Source organism: Panthera leo, chromosome B4 (assembly GCF_018350215.1).
Source record: "Panthera leo isolate Ple1 chromosome B4, P.leo_Ple1_pat1.1, whole genome shotgun sequence".
Classification (NCBI taxonomy): domain Eukaryota; kingdom Metazoa; phylum Chordata; class Mammalia; order Carnivora; family Felidae; genus Panthera; species Panthera leo.
In genome coordinates, this window is record NC_056685.1 from 123,225,012 (window position 1) to 123,245,043 (window position 20,032).

At 46.8% G+C, this 20,032-nt stretch overlaps 1 protein-coding gene across 1 annotated transcript in view; it reads left to right on the top strand.

Moving 5' to 3' along the window:
* Positions 1–20,032, top strand: part of STAB2 (stabilin 2) — a 164,138-nt gene that overhangs the window by 112,316 nt on the left and 31,790 nt on the right. Inside the window, exons 40-51 of the mRNA XM_042947554.1 lie at positions 316–361; positions 1,194–1,270; positions 3,482–3,607; positions 5,545–5,618; positions 7,891–7,962; positions 11,331–11,450; positions 12,369–12,416; positions 13,547–13,630; positions 14,901–15,047; positions 15,852–15,992; positions 16,987–17,046; positions 19,300–19,476. Coding sequence (XP_042803488.1) covers positions 316–361; positions 1,194–1,270; positions 3,482–3,607; positions 5,545–5,618; positions 7,891–7,962; positions 11,331–11,450; positions 12,369–12,416; positions 13,547–13,630; positions 14,901–15,047; positions 15,852–15,992; positions 16,987–17,046; positions 19,300–19,476 — 1,172 coding nt within the window. The remainder of the gene's footprint in view (positions 1–315; positions 362–1,193; positions 1,271–3,481; positions 3,608–5,544; positions 5,619–7,890; positions 7,963–11,330; positions 11,451–12,368; positions 12,417–13,546; positions 13,631–14,900; positions 15,048–15,851; positions 15,993–16,986; positions 17,047–19,299; positions 19,477–20,032) is intronic.

Below are 20,032 nucleotides of genomic sequence, written 5' to 3' on the forward strand. Positions count from 1 at the left end.
GAAAAATCAGGCCCCAGAGAGGAACATGCATCAACCTCCAGACCCTGATGGAGGATACTGTGTTTTACTCTCCTCGCAGCCTGGCATACAGTAGACACTCCATCAGTATATTCAGCCTTCAGATTTGGTGCTGAGCTTCCTGGCAGCCAAGGCAAAACAAGGATTTATAAGCTCATACAGTTTTACGTAGCTCACGTGATGCATATCATTACTTCTGAGGAATTAAATCTTTTCTGGGCAGTAAGTACTCAAAGAAAGCTCCCGAGTTAGGTTTAGTAAGAAAGGACTGAGCCAGCATTTGGTTCTCTTTTGCAGAGATCACCAAAGACGACTGCAATGGGATATGCCACACCAGCGCCAAGTACGTACCGCTGAGCTTTTCTCTGGAAGGGATGCAAAGAGGGTTCTTTTCTAGGAGTGTCCACATCAGGCCCTGTCTTCAGGGTAATAGCTTCCTGAGACCCTTTCTGAAGACTTATGATGAATTTAAGTATGAAAGGAAAAATCTCTCTGAAAAGGCCACCATCAACTTGCCACATCCAGCCTTCGAAACAAGCTGCCACCTGAGTTACCTGGCATATCGGCAAAAAAGCCAGCTGCTGCCCCCAGTTCAAGCCACAGGGGCCCTTTCATAGACGCCAAGGGAGCCCAGTGCCCCTGACTGCCGTCAAACCTTACTCCCCATTCACAGCGAAGCCTTATGTGTTCATACTTCAACGTCATACTCCGAACTCCCAGAGGGGCGTGATGGCTTAACTAATTGGCCCAGTAACTGGACTTAGACCTGAATTCAGATCAGCCTCTGTCATTTTCATTGTGTGCATGACCTGGAGTCAATTACGCTTCTAAGCCCCAGTTTCTCCGTTCATAAATGGGAATAATAACATCTACGGGTTAGGGCTACTGGATAGCGTGTAGGTTATGAGAAGTAATGTGGGAAGCACGGCTCCGAGGACATAAGTGGCCCTCTAAAGATTGCTGGCTGTCCTCCTCATCCCGGGCCGATGCCCACCCATGTACTCTCTGCAGTTTCGGCCACCCGTCCAGGGCCGTGCTGGGCAGGGACTCTCCTTCCGAGCCTTAGGCAAGACCTCTGAGTGAAGCAGGGGGCAGGAGCCAGGACGCTGGGGACACAGCGGGTGGATGTTCTGTATTCTTTCCCCACAAACAGCGCTTGCCATTTCTTATTGCAGCTGCCTTCTCAATCCGGACGGGACGGCCTCATGCAGATGTGCAGCAGGATTCCAAGGGAATGGAACAGTCTGCACAGGCAAGCGAGGAAGGGACCGCTGGGGGTTACAAGGGTGGCACAAGTCCTGCAGACTGTACCATTCTGCCACCACCAACCACTGCTCCTGCCCTGGATGTAACAGGGCAGCCGACCAGGCCCCCTGGGCGAGAAAACTGCTGTTAGCGGTTGGGGCATGTGTTGGGTTAGGAATGCATGGGACAATCGTACCTGTTCTCTTCTCCAAACAGCCGTTCACAGCCTTGACCACAACTGAAGTCACCTGGGGAACTTTGAAAACACCAGCTTGATTGACCTAGCATGTGACCCAGGCATGGGGACTCTGGAATGGGACAGACAGGGACCCGAGTCCTGGTTCTTCCTCCTACTACCCACACAGCTTTGGATGGGTCTCTTATTTGCTCTGAGCCCCCTTAGCTCACTTATAAAGTGAACATAAAACTGTGTCCCTTGCAGAGTGGTTTGGGGACCAAACAACCTCTCTGTGCAATGGCAGAATGAGGCAGAATTTAAAACAGCCCCACACCAGACTCTCCCGGGTTTGAGTCTAAGTTCTTATAGCTTGTATTACCTTGGGAAAGTTGCTTTACTGCTCTTTGCATCATTTTCCCATCTGTAAGTTGTGGTCAGTAAGAGAATCTCCCTCCCTGGACCTTTTGGTGAGAACGAGATTAATAACGGTGAGGTGCTTAGAACAGCCTTTGCACAGAGCACTCGGTAAATGGGATCTAATACTCTTAAGGTGCCCACCACATATTTGGTGCTAGAAAACTGGAAACGCTTAGCATCATATTTCTCTCGAGCACCTTGTCCAGACAGCCTTCAGTCCAGGTTGTGGTGAACAATGAACATACCAACCTGTCTTCTAGACCGTCTTACCCCAGGGGGTTCTCCCAGCGTGCAGGCACCCTGACCCTGGTCCCAGATGTTTCCTGCTGTAAGATGTGCACAGTATGCCCGTGAAAACAGCTGGGAGGAGCAAATAACTGGAATATTTTTCTTGCCCTCTGTTTTTAGGAAATAGCAAAAGCAGGGTTATAGGAGAGCAACCCACATTTCTGTAACACTTTCATGTATGTTACCAGATGGGAGTCTCCAAACCTGCAAACAAACCTCAACAGGTGGACCCTAAGGTTCAGATTCACTGAGCAGCTTGTCCAAAACCACACCGTGGGACTCCAAGTAGATCTAGGTCTTGATCCACTTTGTGTACATGTTGTGAGGTTGAAGTCCAAATTCTTCTTCTGTGGGTGAATATCCATATGTCTCCGTATCATTCATTGAAAAGACTCTTCTCTCCCCCATTGAAATGTCTTGGCACCTTTGTGGAAAATCAATTGACTTTGGATGTATGGGTTTATTTCTGGACCCCCAGTTCTATTCCATACATAGACGCCCTTTATCAGGTTGAGGAAGTTTCCTTATATTCTTTGCCTGTTGAGCTTTTATTATTAAAGATATTGAAGGGGCGCCTGGGTGGCTCAGTCGGTTGAGCGTCCGACTTCAGCTCAGGTCACGATCTCGTGGTCCGTGGGTTCGAGCCCCGCGTCGGGCTCTGGGCTGATGGCTCAGAGCCTGGAGCCTGCTTCCGATTCTGTGTCTCCCTCTCTCTCTGCCCCTCCCCCCGTTCATGCTCTGTCTCTCTCTGTCTCAAAAATAAATAAACGTTAAAAAAAAAAATTACTAAAGATATTGAATATTATCAAATGCTTTTGTTCCTTCTATTGAGGAAGGAACAAGTGGATTTGTCTTTAATTCGATTGATAGGCTGTAGTACATTAACTGATTTTTAAATGTTAAACCACCTTGCACTCCTGCATAAGTCCCACTTAGTTATGGTGTATTGTTCTTCTTGCCGAATTTGATTGACAAGTATTTTCTTGAGGATCTTTGTTTTTATACCTGTGAGGGATATTGATGTATAGAGTTTCCTTGAGATGGCTCTATCTGGTTTTGGTATCAGCCCTCATAAAATGAACTGGGAAGTCTTCTCTCCTCTTCTAGTTTTTGGAAGAGCTTGGGAAAATTGGTATTTATTCTTCTTTAAATGTTTGGTAGAATCCACCAGTGAAGACATCCGATGCTCTGCGTTCTTTTGAATTATCCGTACTTAATCCAGTGCCCGGCATTTTGAAGTAGCTTCCATTTCTCACGCAAGTAAAGAATTTATCACTGTTTTTTTTCCCCCCCTCTCTCCCCGGCTGGGCTCTGTGTCGCGTCTCCCTTCTGTAGCCATCAATGCCTGTGAGACCAGCAATGGAGGTTGCTCTGCCAAGGCTGACTGTAAAAGAACCACTCCAGGAAGCCGGGTGTGTGTGTGCAAGGCAGGCTATACAGGCGACGGCATCGTGTGTCTAGGTGGGTACCATCCTTCACCTGTCCAGTGGCAGTGGCTTTACGGTCAGAGCCCCGGTAAGTGATCCTATTATTAGGACGTGCCACTGTTGGAACAGTCTGTGCAGGAACGTATGAGGTGTGTAAAGGTGACCACAGGGGTATGAAGGTGTGTGATGTCCAAAAATCGCTTGGGAAGGAAAAAAAAAGGAGACACTTTTTCCAATTAAGCATGATGGTGCTGACTGAATTTTGTAACATTTATTAGTTCCTTTCTTATACAATAACACATTCTCACTGTAGATAAATTAGAGAATGCATATATGTTGGGGGGGGTGGATTCTAGAAATAACCACTCTCCTATGGTCGTATCACTTCATTTGCTATGGATGCACCTACTTGTTTAAACAACAGTTCTGTCTTATGATACATAATACTTACTATGCTTAGCAATACAAAAGAACAGCACTCCCAGAAAGTAAGTGTTTCTCCAAATCATTATCTTAATGGCTATACACTGTTCTACTATTAAAGGTATACCATCGTATGCTGTCTGACTTTTAACATTTTAGTTGTAAAAAAATACATTCACACCAAAGTATTGCAAGAATAGTATAAAAGAAGACCCACTCGCTCTTTACCTGGATTCACTATTGCAAACATCTTGCTTCACTTGCATTATCATTTGTTCTCTTTATATATGTACCTCTTTTTCCTAAACCATTCGAGAGTAGACTTTTTTCATACTCCCGTTATCCTTAAATACTTGGACATATCTGAGAATGAGGATAAGTTCTTACATAGCCACTGCAGTTACCAACTTCAGTCAATTTACTATTGTTTTAAATGTTTATTTATTTTGAGAGAGAGAGAGAGAGAAAGCGGGGGAAGGGATAGAGAATTCTAAGAAGGCTCCGTGCTCAGTGCAGAGCCTGAGGCAGGGCTTGATCTCACAGCCGTGAACTCATGACCTGAGCTGAAATCAAGAGCCAGACGTTTAACTGACTGAGCCACCCAGGTGCCCCAAATTTAACATTAATATACTACTTTTGTCTAATTACCATTTGTATTCTAATTTTGTCCCCTGACCCAATTACATACTGTTCTGGCTTTTTTCCTCAAGTGCAGGAAGTAGTTTAAGGGTGGGCATCGTATTGAGCTGCTATGTGTTAGTCTCCTCAAATCAGGGATGGCTCCCCAGCCTCACTTTGTCATTTATGGCATTGACATTTTGGAAGAATATAGGCCACCACCCCAACTTTTTTTCATAGCATGTCCTTCCTTTGGGGTTTGTCTGATGTTTTTCCATGATTATATTGAGACTGTGCATTCTAGACTCGATATCACAGGAGAGATATCGCATCCTTCTCAGGCTATCACACAGGAGGCTCACGATTTCCAGCTGCCTCTCTTTTGTGACGTTAATTTTGACCACGCAGTCAAGGTGTTGTCTGATTTCTCCACTGTACAGTTACTTTCTCCCCCATTGCTACTAATAAGCCACCAATAGGGAGATGCTTTAACACCAAGCAAATATCCTGGTCCTCATCAAAATGTCCTTCTAAATTTAGAATCTGCTGAACCAATTTTATGATGAGAGTTACAAGCGACTGTTTCATTCCTAACTCTCTTCCTTCCTAGCGTGTTGGATTGGATCCAAGATTCTGTTGTTTCAAGTCCCTGGCTGCAAATGCTCGTATTCACTCAATAGCGGGACAGAAGCTCGCCCACAGATGAGGCCCCTGCTGGCACAGCCCCAGCCCACAGGGGCTGATTCTGAGAAGCCACATCTGGTACCTTCCCCGCTGGCTTACTTCTGCCACAGAGCTGTCACAAAACTGAATCACACTTTGACACCTGCTCCCCTTGTCCAGTTAGCCATCCTGCCTGGTTCCTCAAGATGTCTTGATTGGAAAAGGAGGCTGGATTTTCATGCCAGGTTCTGGCTTTTTGTTTTAAAGAAATCAACCCATGTTTGGAGAACAACGGTGGCTGTCACAAGAACGCAGAGTGCACACAGACGGGACCCAACCAGGTGAGCTCAGCCCCGCCCCCACACAGGGTCCTAAGTTTTCCTAGGAGCAAATTCCTGGATCTTCAGACCCACACCCGAGGGAAAGGGGTTGAGAACAGACCTATGGGCACCAGCAGCATAAAACCAGTATTTTAGGGGGGAATTCTGAAAGACTCCCTAAAGAGGCCATTCTTTGGGAATAAGAAATGGTGGCTGTGAGGGGACCAGGGGGTTCTTGGGAGAAGGGGCTTCCTGAGTGGGGAGGGGTAGACATCTGCAAACACCACATGGTTCCAGACTCACCTAGAAAGTTTCCGACGATGCTTTCCTTTCAGCTTTCTGATGCCTAGAAAGCTGAGGCATCATCTTCTTTGGCTTGAGGCCTTGAAATGCATGTGCCACAGCATAAGATAACGCTTTTAGGGGTGCCTGGGAGGCTCAGCTCGTGAAGTGTCTGACGCTTGGTTTCAGCTCAGGTCACAATCTTGTGGTTTGATGAGTTCAAGCCCCACGTCGGGCCCTGCACCGGCAGCACGGAGCCTGCTTGGGATTCTCTCTCTCTCCCTCTCTCTCTGCTCCTCCCCATCTTGCGCTGCCTCTGTCTCTCTTGAAACAAATAAATACACTTAAAATAATTAATTTTTTAAAAAGATAATGTTTTTAGGCCCTCTGTTAATCACATACTCCCTAACACAGTGAGTTTTGCAGCCCAAACAAGCACAATAGTCAGGAAATTATATACATCAGATACTGGATGATGAAGTGAAGTCCCATGGAATGTTCTATCAACCTTGTTTAGGCTGCAACCTCAGTGCCAGTTCTCCCAATGATTAGAACAAGCAGGTGCCTAAAAAGGCCAAAAATAAGGGGGGAAAATACCCTTATTTTGAAAGAATTGTGTGTGTGTGTGTGTGTGTGTGTGTGTGTGTGTGTGTGTGTGTGTGTTTACACATATAGTCTTGGTGAAAACCAGAACAGGCAGTATTTGGCTACCTTAGACACGTTTTGGGGTTCAGCAGAGCTCTTATTTCAAACCACATATGGAGAAAGGAAAACCTAGAAGCATTTTGGTGCTCAGGGTGTCTACAAGTCCTTCTCCAGACCTAGAAGGCAGTGAGAGGGACCCAGGGTTGATCTCTGGGACAGAACCTAAGCCCAGGAGGGGCAGCTGGTGGGTGTCTTAGTAACAGTTTGGGTCAAGGTCAGGACCCAGAAGAAAGGAAGAAGCAGAGGAGTGAAAATCTGCCATTTGGCCCTGGCTGACCCTGTCAGTGAGTCCAGGCTCTAACAAGCAGACATCAGACCAGAGCCAACTCTCCTGTGTGGCTTGGGTGGATTGGAAAAGAAAAGCCGCCCCTCTGGTGGACACATTAGGAGCAAGTGCCCTTCCTTCTGGGCGCAGAACTAGGTAATTAGAGCGTAGCTGGGTTTTAACCCTGCCTGCTCCTGTGCCCTTGTTCCTGAGCAGAGCACCGGGGAAATGGGGGTGAACTAAACAGTCCCCAGCTTCCCGTGGACAGTGTCCCCTCCCTCAAGTTGGAGCCCCCACTGACATCATTGGCCAAACAGTGGGTCTGACTGATTGTTTTCACATGGGCCACCCATGTGAGGCCAAAGCCCCCCTCCAGCATCTCCCAGCACCGGTGCCTTGGGGCTGAGCCTGGGTGGAGAGGCACAAGGTCTCCGTGTGAATGGGAGTGGGTCATGGCTTAGCCTCCTTGCACCCGAGCTTTTACCAACCCAAGCGACAGAAGGGGTGAGTGCCAAGAAGGCAAAGGACCAAATAAGGTAAGAATGTGTTAAAAAAATAAATGAAGTAGGGGCGCCTGGGTGGCTCAGTCGGTTAAGCGTCCGACTTCGGCTCAGGTCACGATCTCACTGTCCGTGGGTTCAAGCCCCGCGTCGGGCTCTGTGCTGACGGCTCAGAGCCTGGAGCCTGTTTCAGATTCTGTGTCTCCCTCTCTCTGACCCTCCCCCGTTCATGCTCTGTCTCTCTCTGTCTCAAAAATAAATAAATGTTAAAAAAAAAAATTTATAAAAATAAATAAATAAATAAATAAATAAATAAATGAAGTCTCTTGGCAGCAAAGTCAGGCTCCGTAGGAGATCCCAGTGCTAGAGTGAAATGTGCCGAGTGCGCTAAACGTAGGATGACAATTACCATCGTAGGATAGAACTTGCCAATATCACATATAGACCCTTGTGACGCCACCGTGACCACCATAGACCCGGAGCGTGAGAGCCAGCAGAATCTCTCTGTGAAATAACCCGTTTCCCTCCCCTCCCCGGACAGGCAGTGTGTAACTGTTTGCCCAAGTACACTGGCGACGGGAAGGTCTGCACGTTCATCAACACCTGCTTAACCGTGAGTAGGGCTCCGGGGCCGAGGCCCGGAGACGTCCGGCCTGGGGTGCCTCCTACCTGCCTTGCGGGGGACGGCGCATCAAGGAGGCCACATGCAGAGGCCGCTTGTGGGCCCTGGGGCGTATTTTCCCCTCAGGTTCCAGTTGTAGCTGGAGAAACTCCATTCTCTGCCTCTGTCCTCACCTCTGTGCTGGTGTCTTCTCCTCTTCTACTAAAAACTACCGCGGACTTAAGGCCGACCTGCCTCATCCAGGATGCTCTCCTCTCAAGGTCCTTAATTACATCCGCAAAGACTCTTTCTCTAAACGAGGTCACATGCACAGATACAAGGGCTTAGGACATGAGCATACCTTTTAGGTACAGAGCAAGCAAACGGCACAGGCAGAACTTGAATCCGTGTCTGTCTTACTCAAAGTCTGCACCCTTGACCACTTCAGGGGTTCTTGTTCCTCCCACGAAGCGGTCAGCCCCAGAGGAAGTGCTGTCTATGCATCGTACTTCCCTTATTCATATCACTGCCCACCCGGAGCCTCCAGCTGTGGGTGTAAGAACAGCCCAGATGCCACATAGTTAAAGCCCTTCCTCTCTGAGCTTCATCCCGATTGTCCCCTTGTGTCGATCTGGCAAATGTCTCAGGAGAACATGTCCTCACATGAAATGATTGCAGAAAACAGGGTGCTGGGGCATGGAGCTGTCACAAGCAGACCCATGCAGCTTTATTTGCACAGCAACTCTTCAAGGACCATTTCCACCTGGTTTTTTCAATGGCCACCTTGTCTTGGCAACTAATGCAATGAACCTACGTGCGCCTGACAGTCAGGTACAAGAGTCGTTAACTCTTGGCCACTGCACCCATGACTGCCACCACCCACTGGATCCTTTCAAGAACAAAAGTTTGTTTTCTTGCAAGATGAGTGTTAAGGCATGCTTTTACGCTGATGAGTACAGTCCAAGAGAGAGAAGGAAACTGATACTGAAGGAGAGAAGGTGGAATGTTCCAGGAGGAGGGTACAGGAGTGGATGAGGAGAAAGGGCCCCAGAGCCCACAGGTGAGCCCCAGGAAGGAGCAGGGCCAGTGGTAGGTAGGCAGGTAGTTGGTCAGTCAGGCTGTTAGTCAGGTAGATCATTAGCCGATCAGTTCGTTCGTTAGTGAGCCAGTCAGTTAGTGAGTCACTCGTGGGCACATGCTGTGTGGAGCCCTTACTGTGAACTAGCTTAAAAATGCGTCTGATCGCTCTAAATAAATTCTTAGTCCCGTGAGGACAGAGACGGCTTGCATTTCTACATATCCAGTAGGAAACCTCTCACAGCAGCTCCCCGGCTCCCAGGCACCATTTTAGGCACTGGGAATTCATCAGTGACCAAGCAGTGAAGTCTCTTCCCTTAAAGAGTTTACACTGAGGGGGAAGAGACAGACACCTCGTGTGCAAATGACTACTCAGACCGTCAGTTGTTAGTTCATTTGTTAAGTAAGGAAAGTAGGGTTGGTGACCAGGTGCAGGCAGGTGGTGAACGTCAGGGAGGGAAGGTGGGGTGTCTGCGTCTCCATGAGGTACGAGGTGAGCCCATCAGCTGAGAGTGAGGGGCAGTGGTTGAGAGTTGGAGGGAGGAGTGAAGGTGTGAACTGTCTTCCCCAGAGAGAGAAAAGTTGCTCTCTGGATGAGCACCGATGTGATAGCTCTGAAGGCAGGTGCAGACATCACACACGTGTGACTTTGTCCCGCAGTGCCCCCCGAGTCAGGGCCGGCCCAGAGGCAGTGGTTTACCAAGCCGTTGTGTCAGCCGCTGTGCCGGGACAAAGCTAGGAGCAGGGGCCAACTGCACCGGGCAGGTGGGTGAGAGAGAAGCAGCTGGAAGGAGGGGAGGCCCCTGTGGGTCAAAGGAGGCTGGAGCTGCAGCATTAGAAGAGGGGAGTTGAGATGATGAAAGCTGGTGGTCAGAGAGAGCAGGATGCTTGAGGGAGAGCCTCGGGAGGGGTCCACTTTAATGTGGAGACGAAGCCAAGGGTGGCCAAGGGGTGGTGGCAGACGCAGGGTGCAGACGGAGGCCACTGACAGAGACGTTCACGCCACCAAGCATGGCCACGGGTGTGGAGGGAAAGCTGGTGATCCAGGCGCCACCGCCAGGACCAAAGAAACGGGCCATCGTGGATTCTGTGTGTTCTCAGGGAGCTGTGAAGGGGTCTGTGAAGGATGAGGCAGTAGAAGTAGTTTGGAAGTTCAGTAGGAAAGACACTACCCCAGCCCCAGGCCACGAAAACAGCTTTGCTTGAGGGGTGCGGGGGAGCAGCGTTTGCGGGAGACAGACATGTCTTCGGTAAGAGGCGGAGAGAGTTTTCTGGAGACTGCTGGGAGTTTGTTAATGGTGGTGAGTTTCAGAAGGCACCAAGAAGGGTTTGTGAGGGCAGGAAGGGGTGGGTGTGGGGTCAGATCAGCAAGGAAGGGAATGTCCGTGAGGTAGGAGGGAACCTAGAGCGTGTAGACTTGTTGACAGAGAGAAGCAGGAAAGTGGCACAAGAGGGGGTTTGTCTTGGTGCTCTTACAGCAGGCCGGGTATCGGGACGGTAAAATCCAGGGTAGATCCAGGGCCCTTAAGAGACGGCAACTGGTCTTGAAGAGCTCACTGAGCTGTGTCAGCTTGAGGCAGGAATCTGGGACAGACAGGAAGTCCCTCCTGGGCCCAAATATCATGCTCCACTAAGGCTCTGGGAACAAGCATTAGAGGGAAGGAAGATTTTATAGCCGACCATTAAGTCTGTTGACCTCCTTCTTTGCTCAACCCCATCGGGGTTCTTTTTCCTAAGCTCACATTCTTTCCCCACTTAGAAACTGCTTAGGCTCCAGACTCCTTCTTGGTGTTCCTATGGATGTTGGCTTTGAATTGAACTTTGCTTTGTTTCTATTTTTAGGTCTCTGTCCCATCTTCCACAGTTTTTAAGCTCTTTGTGGACAAGGACAGTGTGTTCTATCTCTTTTATACCAACTGCCTTCTAGCTGATGACTATTACCTGGCCATTATGAGATCAGGATTTAAGCCTAAAGCTGGGAACTGTCGGGCAAGATTGGTCCCTTTCTAGTCAACCCCCATGTGCTGAGAAAGTTTCCATTTGGCACCTCTGGGCTTGTCCGTTTACAGCTGGAGATCTGCTTGGTTGGACTCGCCCTCTTGGGATACGTGGCTGGGTGAATACATGGCTCTTACTATAGGGAGTTAATAGGCAAGTTCAGGAGAAGGGCAATAATGCAAACCAGTCAGTTAGAAGGTGGGTACAAAAATACATTTCAGTACAGAATTGCTTTGTGAATATTGGCAGACCTGGCAAGCGAACCGGGCTGACTCTTACCCCCCACCCCTTGGAAATTTTACCAGAAAAATGGCGGATGTAGTGAATTTGCCATCTGCAATCACACTGGACAAGGAGAAAGGACATGTAATTGCAAGCCAAACTACATCGGGGATGGGATCACCTGCCGCGGCAACATCTATCAGGTAACGAAAGGCCTGTTTCCATAGAGCGAACCCGACTTGCCTCGCTGTGCTAGGAATCCAGGTCCCTAAGGGCTGTGCAAGAGTTTTGTAACTTGTAAAGCTCTACAAAGATGGGAAAGCCTGCCTTTATATAAATTGGCAGTGGAAAGAGATTGTATCTACCCATGAAAATCCTCACATCGATGAGTTCTGGAGTCAGAAGCACCTGGGTATGAATTCAACTCTGTCAATCAGTAATGAGACATTAGGCAATTACATTACCTCCCTATGCATCAGCTTTCTAATTTGTAAGAAAAAAAATTCTAATGGTACCAACCCCATTGGGCTGTTAGCCGATGTAATGTACGTAACATGCATGGAGCACACAGAAACTCAAAGGCATTACCTTGATGTGGGTGCCATTGGAATATATGTGTGTGTGCACACCCACAGGCATCTGTACTGGCCATAGCGGATGAGGAGCAATGATACTTGTAGATTTCTACCCCTTTATAAGGTGAACATTCTGTTATTTGGCTTAAAGAGGGACTAGAGCATTCTGGCTAATCAAATATGCTTGTTAATGGAGGAATTAAATCTTCCATAAACCTATAACTGGTTGGTTTTTTTTTTAATATTTGAACTTTAAAAAGTGCTTCTAAACCTTAACTGCTTTTGGAAATGGCTAGACCTTTCTTTGATAAATCAGATGGTGACTCCAGCAAGGTTTTGGAACTCACAGCATGTTCCCATAGTCGTTCTGAACATCGGTGGGAAGCCTGTAGGTGGGGCTTGAAAAAGAAGACCCATGAGGGCAGATTTCCAGCTGAAAGTGTGGTAAAGACTCTCAAACTTACAGAAATTGTCCTGCGACAACCTTGAATTGATCTTGCGTGGAACCCAAGACATGAAGTGACCCTCCTCTATCTTTGTTTCCAGGAGCTTCCCAAGAACCCAAAAACATCCCAGTACTTCTTCCAGCTGCTGGTAAGAACATGTGTGTCTGTCTGTAGCTGTAGGAGTTGGGTCTCCAGCCAGATACAGAGAAACTGTAGCCTCTGGAGTCAGTGAAGGGAGAAGAAAGTCTGGGAACGTGGGTTTCTGGCCCATTCTACATAGAAGAATGCACTGCATGCAAAAACTGCCATCACACCAGAGGAAAGAAGCATTCCTGGGGCAATTGGTTAACTCTGGGTGAAAATATTAAGTTAGGTCTTTATGCACATCATACATTGGGATAAGTTCCAGATATATTGAAAAATAAAAGATAAAAATATAAACGAATAAGGGGCACCCAGGTAGCTCAGTCAGTTAGGTGTCCGACTCTTGATTTCAGCTCAGGTCATGATCTTGCCCTGCGTCGGATTCCGCACTGACAGTGCAGAGCCTGCTTGGGATTCTCTCTCCCACTCTCTCTGCCCCTCCCCCACTCTCTCAAAAATAAATAAACTTTAAAAAATATATCTAAATGAATACAATCATAAAACCTAGAAGAAAATACAACTAACCAGAGGCTCTTAACATTGGCAAGAAGGCAATTAGCATAGCTAAACCAATCATCTTATAATCAATTATCCCAATTATGTAAAATATTTGCATGTAGAAGAGACATTGGAAAAAAATACCTAAAAATAATAGGTTGCATCTAGGCAGTGGGGGTATGGGTAGTTATTTCCTTCTTCATGCTATATTTTCAAATCTTTAATACAATAAGCATATTTTTTTTCCGAGAGAGAGAGTGAGCACAAGTTGGGGAGAGGGGCAGCGGAGAAGAGAGAGAGAAAATCTCAAGCAGGCTCCACACTCTGTGCAGAGCCCAACCTGGGGTTCGATCCCACAACCCCGGGACCATGACCTGAGCCAAAATCAAGAATTGGAGGCTCCACTGACTGAGCTACCCAGAAACCCCCACATATGTTATTTTTATAACCAGATAAAAATAAACATTATTTCAATGACAAAGACTACGAATGAATTTGAATCTGAGACTAAATAAAACACAGATCTCCAGATTCAGTTTTCACTCCCCTCTGTCACCACTGACTTTCTGTATTTGTTGGAAACTGTACGTATGTTAATTAGGTACCTGCCATGTGGCCCCACCTTCCTTCCCACAGGAACATTCTGTGCGAGATCTGAGCGGTCCGGGCCCTTTCACTGTCTTTGCACCTTTATCTGCAGCTTTTGATGAGGAACCTCGGGTAAGCATGAAGCTCTAGGCAAGCCGAAGAGGTGTGGAACGGGAACCCAGTCTTTGGGTGTCACCCTGGAACCAATGCTGGAGACATTTCTGGGCAGGAGATTTAGGATTAGCTAGAGCAGATCAGCGATGAAAGGGGCTGCCTGTCAGCTTAGGGACCTCCTATCAAAAGAAAGCATTTAAGTGGATTTAGGGTAACCAATGGCCAGAGGCCCTCTGAAAAACATTCCTGAATCAGGTAGGAAGCTAGAAAAGACCAACAACTTTTAAATGATCCAAACCTTCCATAGACATAAATAAATAAACAAATAAACAAACAAACATAAAAAACACACAAAAGAAAACAAGAAGAACAAGAATGCTAGGTAAAAGCTTTTAAATAAGTCTTTTTTTTCTTGCAGACCTTATCAGAGCCTTTACTATTCTAACATTCACTGGGACTCCTCATGCAGGATTACCCATTAACATATAATACTGTAGCAAACATTTATGGAGTGTGCCAGACACTGTTTCTAGTATCTGACCTAGATTCATTCATTTAGTGTTCATGACAACCCTGTCATGGAGTGCTATCATCCCCATTTTTACAGTCAAGGACATTGACAGAAGTAAATTTCCCAAGGCCACACGACTAGCAAGTGGCGGAGTAAGGATGGAAACATGACTCCAAACCGTGCATTCTTCTTTACACACAAAAACAGAGGCACAAAAGTACTTCTGGAAAGTTTTTGACATTTGATTGTTTTCCTCTAAAAAAGCATCAAAAGAGATACCATGAAGCAATTGAAGCGATGAGAACCAATTGAGCTCTTATTACACTGACTTAATGGCTAATATTGTTTGTGCTTTGATTTACAATGGAAAAGCATTGTGATCTTTTCCACACTAAAGGAAATCTGGCCCAGGTACCTCTCCAAGAGGCACAGGTGCGGTGCAGCTTTGCCCAGCATTTTTCACAAGAAAAGCCTTTTTGCAAGTAGCATCTCACAGGACTTGGGGTCCTTGCCGCATGCATTGAGAGATGCTGGACCAGGGGAACCCCAAGCTCCCTTCCACTCATTCTAAGAGTCCATATCAGAAGCAGGGAAGAAGGGAGGACCACTTTCTCCCTCTTGTCTGAACAGCCTGTACCCTGTAAACCTGACCATGAGCCACCCCTGACTGCCTCCTTCCCAGTGCAAGTTGGGGGAGAGTCCCTGGGGAGAGCACGGAGGAGGGGAGGGCATGGAGGGGGCCAGCAAAGGCTGGAACCCTCCCATCTTCTGTTACAGATTAAAGACTGGGACAAACAGGGCCTCATGCCCCAGGTTCTTCGTTATCATGTGATCGCCTGCCACCAACTGCTTCTAGAAAACCTGAAATTGACCCCAAATGCTACCTCTCTCCAAGGGGAGTCAATCGTCATCTCCGTCTCTCAGGTAAGAGAGGCCACCTCGGGAAGAGGACCATCTTTCTTAGGCCCTCTCTCTTCTCTTCTTTAGACTAATACCAGTAATAATAGTAATAACAACAACAACTAAGACATGTTGAGTGATTGCTATATGCCACGTAGTATTCTAAGTATTTGATGTGTACTAACTTTTTTAATCCTCCAAAGAATCCCATGATGTAGATACTATTCTTTCCCCAATTTATGAAGTAGGAAACGGAGCTCAGAGAAGTTAAATGACTTGTCCAAGGTCACATAGCATGTAAATATTAGAGCTGGAATTGAAACTCGTAAGCAAAACAGCTCAAGCGGTCATCAGAACGGCTTTGGGTTAGAAGCTGGAGGGGGTGAACACTTTTGACCAGAGCCACCTGACCATGCTGGCCCCCTCGCCCCCCGCAACAGAGGAACTAGTGGTGACTGTAGAATCCATTGCAAAGGGAAGTAAGTTGTGGTGGAGGCAGAAGGTGGTACAGACAACACAAGTGATGTACTTGTTACTTCATATTTGAGAATCACAGCGAAATGACCACTGTGGTTGGTTCTTTGCTATTAACTCCTCCAGGTGAAAATTACAGTCTTGTCTCAGTTTTCCTTTTATAATCATAACAAAGAAATGTGCTCAAGGAACTTAGATCTTCAGATTTTGCCCACAGCCCTACTTAAATGTTCACTTTCGTGATGACTTAGTAGCATGTTGGTAAAGCATTCTGGAAGAAATGACTTTGTCCATTTCTGTTTGTGCTCATTTCTTTTTTTTTTTTTCTCTCTCTCTCTTCTTGGTTAATTTCAGGACACAGTGTATATAAATAATAAGGCTAAGATCATATCCAGTGATCTCATCAATACCAATGGCATCATCCACATCATAGACAAATTGCTGTCTCCCCAAAACTTGCTTGTCACCCCCAAAGATGCCTCTGGAAGGATCCTGGTGGGTTCATTATCATACTCTCAGCCCAGAGTGACTCATAATACTCAAAATGTATTTTCACAATTCTGATTTTGAGGCATCTTAATTTTGCTGCTTCAGTCTCAAGCTACTAGGAAAAGCCTAGTGAATATTATTCTAGTAAGAAGTAAATAGGTAAAAGCCTAATTTAAAGAGATAAATGGATTTTATAAGTTTTACTTTAGTTTCCACATGGACAGATGGTCTTGCATAGATTTGGAAGATGGAGAAATTACATAGATGGATGAGATAGATGATAGGTAGATAGATAGATAGATAGATAGATAAGTAGATAGATGATAGATATCACTCAAAGCAAACCTGGAGTAAAACTCATTTTCAATTGAAAGAAAAGACAAATTTGAATTTGATTGTTATTTATTAGCATCGGCCGGGGTTTTTCATTGCAGACCACAGAACCCACTATACCTAACTTAAACAAAAAGGAGATTAAGATACTAAGTTTAACAGCAAATCTCTTGGAAAGCCAGAGAGTCTAATTCAGAAGCTACATAGCTGGGAACAAAGGGGTCCAGGGATACCTGCCAGGGGAAGGCACGTGACTTTCCTGCGGGACTGCTCTGACCTGTCTCCAGCCTCATCCCCTACAACCTCCAAGTCCGAACACCAGATGCCTCCACCCTTGTGCTGGTCAGAATCTCCTGCTAGCGGTCACCTCCGTCTCTTGTCGTTTCCTTCCACCGATAATCCTTGTAAAAACTCTTCTGTTTGGTGGATCCTATGTCACACACGGGGCTGGAGCTGCAAGGCAGTCTGGGAAAATGTCACGCGTGGTCCCCCATCCGCTGGACTGCAGAAAGGCGTGGGTATGTCAGAGCCGGAGTGGGTGCTGACGAGCCAATCTGCAGTACCTCTCACGTTATCTTACCCTGATTTCATTCAGCTGAACTTTTGTTAACGTGCTTGGTGAACTGTATGAAGAAAGGTATTATTCCTCTTCTTATTGCCTTTGCAGCAAAATCTTACAACAGTGGCAATAAACCACGGCTACACCAAATTTCACAACCTACTACAGGTAAAAACCCAGGGGATTACCTGCCTAAGGAGGTTTCTTTTTTGAAGGGTTTTGTTTGTTTGGATTTTTGGGGGGAGGGGGTTGTTTTGTTTTGTCGTTAGTGTTTTGTTTTATTCGGGGAGCAAGCCAGCCATTGTGGGAATCTGCATAGGAAAGTCCCGACTTCCAATAGAACAAAGTCATTCGCTGTCACTCCATTCCCAAAACAGCATTTGGTTTATTCAGCTATATAATGTACACCGGCCAAATTAGAAATTGATGTACCTGTGGCTGAAGCAAGGAAAAGGACTCAAGCATCACATCTTGCACTAGGGGCTTCACATCTGGAATTCTCACCTCCGTAATAGGGGCAGGCAAGCCGACGTGCAAATCTGGGAAATCTATGCCCCAAGGCATAGGTAGACATTGCATTTAAAACTACAGTGAAACCTTGGTTTGCGAGCACAATTCGTTCCGGAAACATGCTTGTAATCCAAAGCACTTGTATGTCAAAGCGAATTTCCCCATAAGAAATCATGGAAACGCAGATGATTCGTTCCACAACCCAAAAACATTCATATAGAAATGATTACAATACTGTAATATGATACAAAAAGTAGAGAAAATACAAAATATAAAGACAAAGAAACAAATTAACCTGCACTGACATTTGAAAACCTCCGTGGCTGGTGAAGGAGACCTGGGAGAGGAGGGTTATTGTGCAGGACGACTTTCACTATCACTGTCGATGTCACTATCTATTGGCTCAATGGAATCTTTTTCTGCATGGGGGTCACTGTATATGGTCGCATGGATGTTGACTACAGTCCAGTGTTAACAAACTCTTGCCGTGCACTGTATTTAATGGAACTGGCAATAAGGCAGCAGAGGAAAGGGTCTCTCTCTGTCTGCAGGCAGCCTGAGCCAGGAGGAAGCAAAGCATTCCTAAGCTTACTCTTGGATGGAAAAGCAAAGGCCTGTCTTTGGTGCTTTGAAGTGACAAAAAATATACTAGTGCCAGTTGTGGGCACCTTCCAGTGTTCCGGAAAATCAGTGATTTCTGCCAAACACCGTGGCCTGAGACCAAGCATCTGACCATGGGAGACGATCACTCACAATCCCACAGAGAGAGAGAGAGAGAGAGAGAGAGAGAGAGAGGGAGAGAGAATCATTGGCTTAGCTGTGATCATGTGATGTTTGGAGTCACGTATGAGTGATGCAAGACGTCACTCATTTATCAAGTAAAAATTTGTTAGAAACTTTAAGTGTTTCTGTGGAACACTCCTAGAACAGGTAATTTGCAATCCAAGGTTTTACTGTTTATCTTTCTGACTTCACTTTTCCCACAAACTGAGTAGAGAAACTTCTTGTCCAAAGATTTCAGAGGAGAATCAGTGAGGGACAGGGTCTTCCAAGGTCCCCTCTCCTCCTCATACCCTGAGAAGCCCCAGGAGGACTCTTAGAACCCAGACCCCCACCCCCACCCCCACCCCTACCCCTTTTAGCATTGCCTACAAACTTCTGCATTGACCAGCAATTTCCAAAATAGCCTGGGGCTCACCCTCGGAGTTTTTCAGAAATGGAGATGTCAAGGTGTTCAAAATGAGACTCTCCAGGGATGTCAAAGGCAAGTATCTCTGCCTGCTCACCCAGCCCCAAAACCTCACAGTCACCCTCACACCTGGGTATCACGTCTGGTTGAACATAGGCTTTTAGAGAAAGTTAGCAAACCTCTCTGGGGGGCTCAGTAGGAAGGAATAATAAAACCTACTTCATAGGGTTATTGGAAAAATTACAAGGAAGAATATATATAATGTACCTGGGTTACAGAAGGTTCTCAAAAAGATTCCCCTCCCTTTGTCTAGCAATTTCTCTTCTGAGTCCATGTGATCTAGAAATCTCATACAGGAATATCTCAATATTGTGTCAGTTTCACTTTTTTAAATGAAATATGGGGAAATGCTAAGTGGCCCTTCCAGAAATTAAAATATTTGGGCAGCAGTAGCAAAAATCAAAAAAAGATATTTGTTACACATTATTTTTCTATTCACAAAAGCCCAGAATTGACTTTCTGTTTTGCTCCCTAAGAAAATGAGGGTCAGAATGGTTGGGACGCCAGGCTGTCACCCTTGAACCAGCTGGAGTCCCGGGGAGCCCCGGGGCGGTCACGACAGGCCCCCCCCACCCCGCCCCTGGCTGGCTTCGGTCCTCAGAAGGATCCTGTGCCTTGTGGCTGGGCTTTGCCACGCATGCGCCCGACTCCCTGTGTTTCAGGACGTGGGCTTGCTGAGCATCATCACTGACCCCATCCACACTCCAGTCACTCTCTTCTGGCCCAGCGACCAAGCCCTGCAAGCCCTACCCCCTGAACAGCAGGATTTCCTGTTCAACCAAGACAACAAGGACAAGCTGAAGGAGTATCTGAAGTTCCACGTGATCCGAGATGCCAAGGTACTTTGTTAACATACAGACGTGAGTGCAGGGGTGCCCAAGGGGGATCAAAGCCAGGAATGGTCAATGTGTCTCCACCTCCGAGGTGCGAAGGACACCTGGGCATGCCCCCCCGCCCCTGGTGTCCTCCTCCGACTGGCCCCGTGGTTAATGGACCCCCGCAGTGCGCCAGGCCTCTTCTGTTTCTCCCACCTCCCATGATTTCCTTTCCAGCTTGAATCAATACCCAGGAGCATCGTTTCCTCTCTCGTGCTGCAGGTCAACTCTCCTCGGCCCCACTTCATGTGCAAAATGGCTGTTGGTAACAGTTCCCAAGCTCCCAACTCATTCTCCCCCAGTTCCACAATTTCTAGGCAAAGGGCAGATTCCCCCAGACGCGACCACTCCTGAACGGATCTACCGTGACCGGGGAAGCAAGATCTTGTAGCCGCGTGGTAGCTCCTGCTGAAACCCTGTCACTCTGAGTCCTCAACCAGGACCCATGTCTCTCTCCAGGACTGAGTCTGCCTAATCCAAGAATGCCAAGCACCCTAACTTTGGTTCATTCATAGGGCCT